General features: G+C 37.0%; 1 protein-coding gene across 2 annotated transcripts in view; it reads right to left on the reverse strand.

Annotated features, from left to right (window-relative positions):
• Nucleotides 1-1,414: 1,414 nt before the first annotated feature.
• The window catches only part of flrt2 (fibronectin leucine rich transmembrane protein 2), a 33,900-nt gene continuing 20,979 nt past the window's right edge, over nt 1,415-14,335 (reverse strand). Inside the window, exons 1-2 of one of the 2 annotated variants that reach the window (XM_042746141.1) lie at nt 9,724-10,504; nt 1,415-7,106 (exon numbers count right to left, since the gene is read on the reverse strand). In XM_042746141.1, coding sequence (XP_042602075.1) covers nt 4,713-6,701 — 1,989 coding nt within the window. In that variant the 5' untranslated portion in view covers nt 6,702-7,106; nt 9,724-10,504 and the 3' untranslated portion in view covers nt 1,415-4,712. Of the gene's footprint in view, nt 7,107-9,723; nt 10,505-14,335 lie in introns of those variants that run through there. The other variant, XM_042746142.1, reaches the window with a different exon arrangement.

A 14,335-nucleotide genomic window follows, 5' to 3' on the forward strand; every position in this document is an offset into this window, starting at 1 on the left:
CTTTATTTTTGTTATTATTATTATTTTATTGTGGCTTTGTGGTTTTCTGTCAGTACTCTGCCTTAGGTTTTTATATGTTGATAATACAGTATGTGATCTTTTTGTACAATGAACTTGAACTAATCAGACATGTTTCCAATAGGGCAATTTACATAAGATATATTCTTGCATTTGAAATAAATAAATAAATAAGCTGGATGGAGAGTAATGGAACATAATGTTGGGAGCTTTTTTAACTGTACTCTTTGTAACTTTACAAAAATGTGACTCAGTGGCCAAAGATGTCCATCTGGTTGTAGAAACCAGAAAGTATTAAAGATGCAACTACTGAGAGGGTTTTACCATCCAAACTGTTTAAATCACAGTAGCTGTCAAATTGTCAGTTGCTCATTATTGTTTCATTAGTGTCTGTAGATATTTACACATACAATTTTTACATACAATATAAACATATTGACATATGGTTTACTTATGCAGTTTTACAAATCTTTAAGAATTATTTGTATTATAAATATAGTTCTTACATTTTACTTTTATAGATAATTTATTGTATTTTACTTTTATTGATTATGGTGCTGTTTGGGAATTTTATTTTTGTTTTTTTTTTTTTTTATTTTGGTGATTTGTGGTTTTATTCTTGTGTTTTGTTTTTTTTTGTTTAGTGAAAACTATAAAAATATAGATTTAATTATGTTTATTATTATTTTATGGTGGAACCAATATTAAATTTTCAATTTAATGCTATTGAACATATTTAATGTCAGTGATTAAATTCAATAAAATATCCATCCATGAATTTTACCCTATTAAGCATATACTGTATCATTTGACACACAAATTTCTAAGGCCTCTTTACTGGAAAAACCTGTTGTATATCTACTACATTCCTTCTGTCATCTGATTGATAGTTTACTCTATCATTATAAACAGTTTATATAGTAATATGCCAATCTACGATATCAATATTTCATGTCAGACTTCACTGGGTCAGTACTTGTAAAACCTTTGTACATCTCTAATGTAAAATGCTTACATTTCAGCTTTAGCTTTTATGCTCAGTATGTCAGTAATTTATGTTTCGAAATATGTGCAGCATGTGTAATAGTTTGCTCAGACCTCATCCTTTGAGAAATTTTGACTATTTAGGAAAATGTATAGCAAAATTAGAAGAAGAAAAAAAGACCATTCTAAACTGTCCAAAGCAAGTAATATCATTAATCTAAAAAAAAAAAAAAAAAAAAAAAAAAAAAAACATCATACTAGCCAGCAGTTTTGGACATCTACAGGTACAATGTGTTAATAAATGGATCACACACATTTTGAAGATTAAGAATAAGAAAGTGAAGATATGCCTGTAATGGACAAGATCATCTGTCAATTCTGATGGCTCCTTTATTTTCAAAAAAAAAAAAAAAAAAAAAAGCATGATTTTTCTATTTACAGCTTGTGCAAAAACATTTAAAGGTTTCAAGGACTTTACATTGTAAGTTCATTTCAAGGCACATACATGGGACAACAACAACAGTTTAGTAGTGGAAACAAACGAAAGAAATTAAATTTACATAGCAATCAAAAAGTACTTTGGTTCCCAATGGAGTCTACTTGCAAAACCCAGCTTACAGACCAAACAAATCACCATATGAGAAAAGCAGAATCACTCCCCATATTAAACGTGAAGAAAAAAGACCCAAATGCTAAAACACATGAAACATTGTGGTTGTTGTTAAACCTGTCATGGTATTCAGGTTCCCATTAGAATGAACTGCCACACAGTAACCGATTCATTCAAACATCAGCTAGATTTAGTTTTGTCCTAATGTAAAACCACTATGTCAAGCGATGTGCTGAAGTCTGTATTAAATAAGTTTTAATAATGCACATGTGAGAAAATCTTTCAAATCATTATGAACCATATTCTTTCAAAAAAAGACTGAAAGGGACATACAAAGATCAAAGACTAATTCAGCCACATTTGTGGTAGTGCTTTGTTCAGACTGACCTTACAGTCATTTAGAATAATTATTCCAAACCAAATCAATGTGCTTTTTCAAGAGACAGATTGACTGTTGGGTAGGATTATGGACGCAAGGCATTGCTCACAGTCCCTTTTGTGTAATACATCCATTTGACTACAGGGCCACTACTGTGATTTTCAGCTCATCCATAGAAAATAAAGAACAATGTAGGCCACACGAGTGAAGCAATGAGTCACTCTGAATCATAACACGCCATTCTTGTCTGGAGGATAGACCTTGGCTTGTTAGCAATGTCATCTATTGATGTCTGTCAGGATTCTGTTTGCAATTGCCCTTCAAAATGTATGCTTTCCATTCAGTCCTGCCTTCAAAACATGTAATCCACAGATATCTGTGTAAATGATGTCAAATCCTTCACATGAACCACATTAAGTCATACTGCTGGGTTACGGTAAGGCAATAGATAAAACTGTTCGGTATGAAACATTTATGTTTATGGTAGTGACCCAGCAAAAACTAGCTCTGAGGACTTCGGCAGAGGGAGTGATGTACTAGATAGTGGCACAAATAAGTTTCTCTGCCATTACTTTCCTCTCTGTAAAAATATGTTGCAGAGAGGCTTGGGACGGATTTATCTCACTAACGGGTTAACTTTGCAGCGATTCATTTGGGTCTGCGCCACCGCAACCGCCTCCTCTCGGGGAACCTGAGCCTGACAACCGCACCGGACTTGTGTGGAGGAAGTTTGTTAAAAAGAGTTACGGGTGGCCACAGGATTTGAAATGAATTGTTAATGGTGTACACATCAGTTAAAAGCCTTCAGATGAGAAATGAGCCCGAGGATGTTCCAGATTTCAAGGAAAAGTAGGGACGGGGTGGTCGGAGAGGCCTGCTGGGATGCTAAGGAGAAATACTTTCATGACCACAGAAGTGCAGTAGCCCTTTTTTCCTTTTAGAGATCATTTTGTTTGTGCCACTGAGACAAACCTTGTGGGTTGTTGGTTGTTAACCTATGCAAGCACCAACTGTGTTAGTCACAGAAATCAAAGGTCTGTTTGATCCGTTTGATTCCAAAAACAATTTGGATGTAAACAAGTATCCAGTCATCTAGTCTAAACCTTAATGCCAAGTCGGAGAGCGATGAAGGGTTAACTCCGACAATTAGGACCACCACCCCAACTACAAACCCCCGTCCCAGTCCTGAATCCTCCTGCCAAGCGAAAATAACCTCTGCATTTTTTCCCTTTCTTGGACCAGGGATTATGCAGTGGGGGTTTGAACTCAGCCCACAAAATAAAATCTTGTCAAAGCAAGTGAAGTCTATGAGTAACAGCGCATGATAAATACTTCTCCACAGCAAGCCTGAATTCCAAACTCGGCTCTCTGTCCTGGAAAACTTGTGTGCCATAAAAAAAATAAAAAAAAAAAATAGTTCTAATTGCACTCATGCAGGGATCTGAAACTCTTTCAAAGACAGAATCTGGCATGTGCCAGTTCGTCTCTGTGAAAAGAGCGCTTTTGTTTAAATGTCCATTCATCATCCCACCTGATGTGATGCATGATTAAAAAGGGTTTTGGTCAGTAAAGGAAAAGCTAGACAATGATGTGGATGTCGCTGTAGAATGTTCCTAATCACATTCGTGTGAGAGGACAGAAATAGATAGAGATGTGGAGCTCTGTGTAATACCCTGACCTAATTTGTAAATCACAGAACATGTTCAGAAACGGCAATTTAAGTATATAAAAGGGAAATGCAGATTCAAATTTGAAGTGTTTCATCGTTCTCTTACATTTTACAAATTATAACTAAATAAAGATGAAGGAGATTACAGAGCTCCCTCAGGATATTATAAGTTTACCACAGTGGTTTAGCTATTATATTAGTTCATTTAATGTTTGGAGTGCTAATTACTTGAAAATAAGCATCCTGCACAAAAGCTTTTTCCAGAAAAGTCAGAATTTTAACATGCTAGAGTGTTTGTGGTCTATTTGAGCTGCTATCCTTTGTATGTACTGAGACAAGCTGCCCCCTGGTGGGCAAAATGATACACAAATATGCCTGAAAAATGCTTGCACAGGAACCCTTCTAACCATCTCCCTACCGCATTCACCGATGTAGGCTTCTCCTTGTGAGAACTGCAGGGTGTTGAAGAGTGGTCCCTTTTCCCTTCAAATGTGATTTCCACAAAAGCTCATTTCCTGAATGACTGCTCATGCTCTCTGCTGCTTTAAGAAAGTGCACTTCAATTCCAAAAAAAAAAAAAAGAAAGAAAAAACTCAGCTCCTTTTTTTTTTTTCTACTGCAGCTTAATCAGCTGTGTTTTGGTTTCCTGGCCACTGTGTTATATTAACTACTGTTGTGTGAAGGGGTAGTTGTATTTCAGAACAAAGGGCATATTTTGGTTGTGTGGTTAGCAATGTTTTCAAGATCCTAAAGTGGTAGAGAGGCAAAACCTGTGGACTGCACTTGCAGCAGGTAGCCAGCGTGCTTCGATTATACAAAACATCGACAGCGTCCTTGAGCGAAACCACTTTGAGCCTCACATATTACAAAACCATTTCATATTTACTAAGAATAGAAAATATAGCAGAATTCCACATACTTGTCCACAGTATAAATTACCATGTTGACTGCACCTGGAAATATATATATATGTATATATGTATACGTGTATTGTACAGAATATTGAATTACATTTTCTTTGAACAAATGGTTGTAACATCCGTCGAAAAGCATCATGTGTGGCAGAAGTCCACACTGGGAACATTACTGCTCTTGCAGTACGCTATGCTATTGTTGCTAAGGTGACAGTCTCTGAGGCCAATCCCTCCATTAGGTGTGTAGATGGGCTGAATTCTGAAGTCCCCTTTTAAAAGCTGCTCATTGTTTAGTGACACTATCTGAAAGTTTGTTTCAGTCATTTCCAGGATGGAGTTATCCTTTTTGGTGCCAGCCTCGCAGTAGTCATCTTTTCTCCTGCCGCGATTGTATTTCCATTTGGACGATGATGACCTGCTTTTCTTGTGCATGTGCCAGCAAAACAAGCTTAGAAGTGTCACTAAGACCACCAAAACTGCCCCACCTATCACTCCAGCCAATAGGAGTGTGGAGGTGTTGTCTTGCTGGGCAGCCTGCTCAGATTCAGAGTATGTAGATGTGGATTTGGTCTTAGCCTCAGAACAGATAGTATCCTCACCCGGTCTGTACGTGTTGAGAGTATCCAGAACATACACGCAGATACGGTAGATAGACCTGGGTTCTAAATTTGACAGGCTAAGCCTTCGTTGGTATCCTGGGACTGTTCTTTCTCGAGTGATGTCACTCATCAAACTCTGCCCCATCTTGACCCAAGTCACCTTGTAAGCCGTCACAGTGAAGTAAGACTCCCAGCTCACGTCAATGCAGGTAGAGTTCACTATGTGAAAGGAGATTTTTAAGGGGTCTTCGTATGGAGGCAGGGGACCTGGAGGGAAATGTGGAAATGGGGGTGTGGGGTTGGCTGAGGCGGGGTAAAAAGAAGTGGGTGATATGGTGGTGAAGCGGGTGGTTCTGGAGATGGTCGTGGTGATGGTGGTGGTTCTGCGGGGTGGCAATGTAGATGGATATGAATGGGTTGGCCAGGGATGAAGCACGGTGCCCGCTGGGCAGTCGATGGCATCTAAAGTGAGTTCTCGAATTACCATGCCACGCACCCTTTCTGGACTCTGGCACGTGAACCCACGGACGTTTATCGCAGAAGGCAGAGACCTGAGCCATGCAATGACCCACTTAATGTTGCAATCACACCTCCAGATGTTGTTCCTCGCATTAAGGTGCCTCAGGTTTCTCAAGCCGTCAAAGACACCCGGTGGAAGAAACTGAAGCTGGTTGCTAGAGATATCTAACTTCTCCAGTTTATCAAGCCCAACGAAGGCTGTCACTTCAATGGTGTCCATCTGGTTTTCCTGCAGATTGAGCTTGGTCAGGGATGCGCCAGGGAGCAACGGTGGTGGAGTGGTGAGGGAATTTCGAGCCAGAGACAGTTCTCTCAGATTGACCAGGTCCTGGAAGGTTCCAGGAGCGATGCCCTCATCCTCAAGCAAGTTCCCATCCAGTAAAAGTCGCTGCAGGGTGGTGACATTTTGAAAGGCATCCACATCAATGTCGGCAATGCGATTCTCATCCAAACGCAGCTCCTTGAGATCTGCTGGTAATCCAATAGGAATGCTGCTCAGGTGGTTTTTGGTGAGGAAAAGAAGCTTGAGGCTGACAGCTTCCCTGAAAGCACCCTCCTCTACCCCTACGGTTGAGATGGAGTTGTCGTCCAGGTGGAGTTCCTCCAGCATGGATAGCTGGGCAAGTGCTGCCCTGGAGATAGTCTGGATGTTGTTTTCCTGGAGGTGCAGCACTCGAACATTCCTGGGAAGGTTGAGGGGAAATTCATCCAGCTGATTTCCATATAGGTAAACAGTGTCTACAGAGGCAACATTGTGTAGCTCCAATGGAAAGCCGGCATTGTTGATCTGATTGTTGTGGAGGAAGAGGGTCTTGTATCCCTCTTGCACCCCCAGAGGCACAGACGTCAGGCTCCTCTCATTACAGTAAACAAATGTTCTATCGCAGCGGCACTCCTTGGGACAGGAGGAGACGGGGCTGAACTGCACATGCAAGCTCAACAACACTGTCAACCAAAAGCGAAGAAATGAAGTCCAATCGTTATTCCGAAATCCGGCTTGAAACTCCATAGTGAAAAAGAAAGTGAGGGAAAGGAAATGGCAAGACAATATCAGTGGTTGGAGGGAGTAAAAAGGAAATGTAACAAATCCAGAAAATTAAGTCCTCTAAAATATTATTCTAATGTGCAGTTCACAGATAAACCAGGAATCTGAGAAGTAATCCCTTGATAATTTCTAGTCCTTGTCTGGAGAGGTGGTCTCATTAGAGTGCATGGGTTTTCTCACTCAAGCCATCCATGCTGAGGAATCAGATCATTGCAGAACTGCTCTCGTTCACTGCAGGGCCCAAGCAGGGTGTGACTGAGAGAGTGCTGAAGCACTGAGCCACACCGTCCACCTCCCAGCCTGCTGTCAAGTGCTGATGGGCCTCAGCCCGAGCACTTCCCGGAAGATGTGACATTTGGGTCTAGAGACCTGTTTCAAAACAAGGACAAATTAGAATACAAAAAGTGTGGATTCACAACAAAAATGAAGTACAGGCCAATAAACTGTATACATTTATGTTTTTTTCCATGTTTTTACACACCCAAAACTAACGGCTTATCATTGAAAAAAAAAAATGCCTTAAAAATATTTTTTGTTTACTATATGGCTTATAGCGTCTTCACTATGCATCATAGAATATCACCTCCCCTTTAAATGTAGCTCAGTGAAAAAAAAAAAAAAAAAAAAAAAAAAACAATCAAATGAGTTGAGTGAGTGGGGTTGTCCTACACAGCTCAGAGTGACAAATGCTGCCTGTCAAATTAAATGGGATTGGGGTATAATTTAGCCCCTCTATCTGCAATAAATGATCAATGCAGTCTTTTTACCTCCTCAACGAAAAGGTTTTTTGCTAGTTCAAAGTCTCAGAATTATAATCAGAACTCTGATCAGAACAGAATACTGAATCTACTGTTCAGACTTGTATTGCTTGTATTTTGATTAAAGTTAAGATTAAAATAAAAAATAAGTTAAACGTGCACCATTTTTCATCTAAATAAACTTCTACGTAATCGTGCAAGGCAGCTGCTGCCCTTTAATCAACGCTGGAGGCAAGGTTTGTTTTTTTTTTTTTTTTTTTTTTTTTTTTTTTACCTAGAGGACAAAAAACAGGCTTCTGTATGACATTTACATTTTGTGAAATACGATATGTTGTAGCTGACAATTCAAAAAACACCATTTATGTACAGATGTAATTAAAAATGTTTTAGGTGGCCCTGTTTGTATATTTTGCTTTTATTATCACTGTAAAATAACATACTTCTTGGCATCTTGACTCTTCAGCAAACACCTCTGCATTGGATTTTTGCTTTTGTGGCTTATACCATCTGCCTTGTTAATAGAGTTAAAACAATCAATGCCTGGCAAGAGAACGCTTGTCTTTACTAAGAGGCAAGCTATCACAGATGTGATTTAAATTAAGAAAAATGTAGGCCTAATATATAAAGGCATTTAGATCTGACAGAATCATATTTGAAATCACATTAAAATGCATAATCATGAGTATAAAGAGGTTTACAGCAAACTCTGCATGTTAAAAATAGAGATTCAAATGTTTTTTTTTTTTTTTTTTTGTGATGCCATAGAAGAACCATTTTCGGTTCAACCAAAGAACCCTGTAGTGAACAGTTCTTCAAAGAACCTTTTTTTTCTCCTTCCTGCATTTATTAATCTAAAGAACCAGTTAGAAGTTTCCATCGGTGTTCTTCATGGAACCATCAATGTCAACGAAGAAGCTTTAGTTTTAAGTGTGTAAAAGATGTTCATAATTGTAACAATGCTATAGTAAAAACCTGTTAATTTGTTACCTCTGCATTATACACAATATATTTCATTTAAGACACAACAAATGTAGTTTTACTGTAAAATATAATTTTGGAAGTGAAAAAATACAAATTCAAGACAATGCTTGTACTTTTACAGTAAAATATTGTTACAAAATAGTTAAGCTACTGGTAAAAAATAAATAGATAAATAAATAAATAAATAAAAAACTTATAATAGACATACCATACCATATTTTATTATACTTAATTGAAACATTTATTGTTGAAATAATGTATCTGTCCTTACTATTCTAATCACCTGGGTGCAATAGGGTATTTTACAGTATATTAGCCTACTAATGTAATGCTGTTTGTTTAATGTTTATTGCATTATTCATAGCATGTTGTTGTTTTTTTTATTTTATTTTATTTTTTATTTTTTTTGTGTGTGTGGTTAACACTGTACTCTGTCTATACTCTGTTTATTGGCTATTCTTCATGGAAAGGCCAGTTTTGCTGAACGTTGATTTCATCGCGGATTTCTATTTTACCACCTTTTATTTTTATGGTGCTTATAGACACTAACTATTTATCAGCTGGGAAAATTTACGGCTGAAAATTGCAAAATGCGCAGGCATCAAACGCCATCCCTTAATGGCTGAAACGTTGTAACCTTTTTTTTTTTTTTTTTTTTTTACAGGGAATTTCTGACAACCCTTGCTAAATGTAACTATTTTCATTTATTATTTATTAATTTATGTATTTTATTTTTATTTATTTATTTATTTATTTATTTATTGCAGTGAGTCTTAACCAAAACGCATGCTCGCAGACAAAACAAAATGAGTACAGACAAAACAACTGAAAGTTTGAATCGTAGAAGACATTTCGAAGCGGATAAGGTGAACTTGAGAGAGCAGCGAAGCTGTTGATGTGAATGAATAATCACTATGGTACTGAGAGCCGAGCGTAAGTAAACGAGAAACGATGCTATGACACGCTTGGCGTTTGACCAGATAAACCGCTTTGGTTATCCGCTATTTACCCTATATATGTGAGATGTTGAAATGCTGACTTAGTCTAACCTACAAACGCAGCAGTTTGCGGAAAAGTAAAAGCCCATAGTTACAGCAGAATAGTTTCGGACGAAATGCCTGGGAACTTCGTATACAAACGAACACTTTTAACTTAAAATATGGATATCAATTCTATTCCTGTAGTTAGACGGGTAAATGGCTCATCCAGCAGAATAAACGCAGTTGTCTCTATCAAAATCACCCTACCTTATCAAACATGATTTTATCCGTGTATAATTAAACAACATTTAGCACTTGTCCCCCTCTTCTTGTTCTTCATGCGCTCGCTGGAATAGTCGGGACGCACAGATCCAACGCCATTCCCGTAACATACTGTTCTACCGAAACGGTTCGGAGCTCCTCTCCGCCCGCGGCTCCTCCGGGCAGCATACTGACTCCCGTTTGGAAAGCTCGGTGTCCGCGCTCACTACTTTTTACCGAAACGACTCCCTCTGTTCCTCTTTCCACGGCTGAGCCCTCGTTTAAACCTTTAATTTACATTAAATTCACATTTGCAAAATCCACTTTTTCCAAGAGTCTGTAAACTCGCCGAAAATGCCCAAAATACATCCACGTCACCGCGTATCATACCATCATACTTCGTGAAAGCAAAACGCACGAGGTCGCCGATTTATCTCCGAGAGATGTTTACAGAGGAGAGCTGCGCTGGTAATGATCTGTTCACTGCACACCTCCGACTCTCCCTCTCTCTCTCTCTCTCTCTCTCTCTCTCTCTCTCTCTCTCTCTCTCTCTCTCTCTCGCTCTCTCTCTCGGTCGGTCCTCCCACACTGTCCTGAGTGAAGAGATTACAGGCTGGGGTGGAATGACACTTACATTTTAACTTCCCCTTCTCTGTTTAAGCATGCGAGATTGATTTCCGTGCTGATATGTTTAGTTTTGTAGCATTTATCGTCAGTGTCATTAAGTGAAATTACGCCATAACACTAATCGCCAGTCTAGTCTAGGTCCGTGTCCCTAAGAGGATAGTTCACCAAAAAAAATAAAAAAATAAAAATACATAAAAATAAATAAATAAGTAATAATAATTAGCCTACTTTATTTTTTTCTTTGTATTTGTTCAGCTTTATGTCTTTCTCATGTCTTTTGTCTTTCAAACTTGATTGAATTTCTTGCTTGGGTGGAGCCAAACCAAATCTGTAACTAGTTTGCTTGGTGGCAGTTTCTTATGAATTTGTGTGTGATTCATATGGCACCTGACTAACTATTGACCTTAATTTAGCCACATAATGATAAAAACACACTTTTTAACATATCATTTTATTATTTCACACTCAGTATTTTAACTTAAGCACTGAAAGCCATGCATACAGCGCCGGACATGACAGGTTTTTTGGTACTCAAAACTTCCTTAGCTTATTGGCGTTACTGTGGCAGCCAACAAAAGCACAACTTAACCCTCCGCACATATTTATATTTAATTATATTGAAAAAGTTTCAGTTCAGTCTATCTTTTTACCCCGTTTTAACATGGATTTCTACGGAGACCGGACGTAGCTGTCGGGCAAGATGGCGAGATAGGAGCGGTGGCACATAATATCTGCGTTCTGATTGGTCAGATCAGCTGTCAATCAAGCTCTTTGTGAACGTCAATTCTGAGAAAAAAAATATATATACTATCTATAAACTAATATATACTATCTATAAACTGGAAGTTTTGTTTTAGTTTTTTTATATAAAGTGTCGATTTTCTTGAGATGCAAAATCATATAAATGAATCATACAAGAGGTAAGATGAGCTTGAAGTAAAAATGCAAGTCGTTTCTCACTGAAAATGTTAACATTCTACCTGTTTGCAGCATTCTTAAAAGAAGCGGCAATGTCAGATACATGGATTAATTGAGTTGGATCATTTGAATGAATTCAGAAGCTCTTTATCCCACACAAACTCCTAATTAATTAATTTTACCCTGCTTTCGTATCATGAATTGAACTTTTATATGCAGTCTCTGTTTCACATTAAGTTATTAACATTTTTATCCAGATGTTCTCCATTGTTTCGAGGTGGCTGAGGCAAACTTAAGGGAATCTCGCTTTTTCACTCTGCGTGTGTTTGAAAACCAAAGACAGCTGTCTTGCTACCCAGTTAGTCATTGACTTGACAGGCGCCGTGTTTGTATGAAAGCACCTTCTAAGGTAACTGCTTTCAGACAGTCTTCCAATAACGTCATGTCTAATAATGTGCAACAAATTCAAGTGAGCTTTAGAGATTTCCAAGCAAATATTCAGAGACTGCAATGCTTATTTCTCAGAGCCGAATAAAGGAAAACACATTTATTAATTGATTTATTCCTTTCAACCATTCCTTCAGGCACCACGTTTACCACAGATCTTAGTAAGCAATAACCAATCAATATTTACAGAAATGTCTATGTATACGGTGTACTTATGTGCCTTGTCGCCTTCCTACTTCCATATACTGCTTCTTTCTCTCCCTCTTTCCAAAGCTCAAGGCAGCGTAACGTTCATTAACTATTCACTCACTGGCATGAAAGATGCACAGAATGTGCCGATACTGCACTCTGTCAGACTATACATTTTAATTAGGTCCAGATTACTGTAAACGCGACATGATATTTGAATAGAAGCCTACTAACAGTGAAGGGACAGCTTGACGTAGGCCTATATCCAGTGGGAGGGAAAACTCCACACACTTATTAGGACCCAAGTGATTTGGCAATCAATTTGCGATCGTTAGATTAAATGACAAGGAAGGGCAGAGAATTATAATCGTTGAACATTGAGAAATGAGAGTGTCTCCCTCCTTATTGAAAATAAATTGATCCTAGTATCCGAGTTCCATCGTATCACATTGCGAAGAGCCCTTTTAGTGACTTTCCAGATGTCTTTTTATTTATTTTTATCTTCTAAATGGCAGTGATTGACTGCTTCGTCCTTCTCAGTCCACAAAATTTAATTTTAACATAAATCTGTCTGCCGTACAGACAATGAATTATATACTGAACCCAAAAATATGCAGAAGTAAAATGATAGGCTACCATATTTTACACTGGAATCACATCTACTGAGAAAAAAAAAAAACTGTGTGATAGTAAGGAATCTGCAAAGGCGGTCAGCCTCTAAAAAGTCCCATAATGCACCATAAAAAAGCAAAAATTCATGTATCATATATTTTGTATTCATAAGAGTTTAAACAAAACTGAAAATTTAATTAACTCTCATGTCAAAATAACCTGTACACTCTTAAAAATAAAGGTTCTTTGTTGGCATCTATGTTTCCAAAATAGGTTCTTCAGATGATTAAGAAAAACACCAAAATAAATAAATAAATAAATGTTCTTTTAAGAGCTGTTCACTGAAAAGTTGGTTCTATTCAGAATGGTTCTATGTAACTTTATTGTTACATTTATTTATTTATTTATTTATTTACACAAAAGGAAATCTTCATGGAAAAAATAAATAAATCAATCAATATGTTTTTTTTTTTCATAATCACATCAACAGCACGCCAATAATAGCAACATAGAATAAATATATTGCAATTGCATTCTTTTCTTTATTTTTCAAATGTTGATAACACATTAATCAGAATTCAAGCTTAAGCATTTAAAACGGAAGACAACATAATTACTAAAATAATAAAAAGTTATTGTGTGTGAGTGTAGATGCTAATATAGTTATTGTTATTGGTGTGAACATGCCTTAAGTTTCTCAAGTCAAATGAAATGGAAGTCAAGCTGTGAAGTTGATAAACACCAGGTAAGGTGGTGACCACATAATCATTCTGTATATAATTCAGTCAAATATTTAGTAGACAGTATCCTTGCTAATACCAGAGTTCATGTTCACAATATTCTGCTCTCTAGTTCTCTATGTTGTAAATCAGTATGAGACACAGCGCTACATTACCAGAATGGATCGCAATACTCACACAGCAGAAGGTTTTCTGAAGTATTCGGTCATGCCTTTCAGTTTCATAATACGACAGTGGCAGAGGCACAATTTACAGCTCCTTTTATTCAAGTGTAGGAATTTCTTTTATTTTCTTATTGCTTTTAATGAACCACATGGCCCTTCAGCAGCCAGCAACTCAAATAAACAAATGCAGATCTATTGCACAGGAGTTTTACTAGTCTGAATTGTTCAAAGGGCTGCAACAAAAACTCATTTGTGATTTATATTCCCCGTCACACTGTGAAAATTGCACAGATCATTTTCCTTAAGACCACCTACATCATACTATAATATGCTAACATTTGAACTGATCTTAGATTTTTATTACCTCTACTGCAGTATGTCAGTATCCAGGACTTTTAAGTGCTAAATATTTAATAGCCGAGACCACACTAACACTTTGTGGCTGAAAGCACCTAAGAGTTTGTTGATTTTATATGATCACATTGTAATTTCTAGTTCAAATCAAATGGCTACATTGTGTTATCTTTAATGTGTATGCCTCAGAAATCCAAAATTGTTGAGAGTAAAATTTAACTTAACACACATGCTTTTTAACATGTTTGAAACATTTATTTATTTATTTATTTATTTATTTATTTATTTATTTATTTATTTATTTATTTAAATTGTGGATAAAACACTCTTTTGGATTCACACATATATTTTATTAAATTATATTAAGATTTGTTTTTGGTGATAAATGACTGTTTTTGTTATGAAACGGTTGAAAGAGATTTATTAAAAGATTCACTTTTCCAGAATTGTGGCCTAAATATGTCATATGTCAAATTGTTAAGAATCTCTCTGTGTGTTTTTTTTTTTTTTTTCTCAAAATAATTGACTCACTGAGGTGAATCTAAATTTCCACTAACAATAATTTAT

The sequence above is a fragment of the Cyprinus carpio genome, chromosome B20 (genome assembly GCF_018340385.1).
Source record: "Cyprinus carpio isolate SPL01 chromosome B20, ASM1834038v1, whole genome shotgun sequence".
NCBI classification, from domain to species: domain Eukaryota; kingdom Metazoa; phylum Chordata; class Actinopteri; order Cypriniformes; family Cyprinidae; genus Cyprinus; species Cyprinus carpio.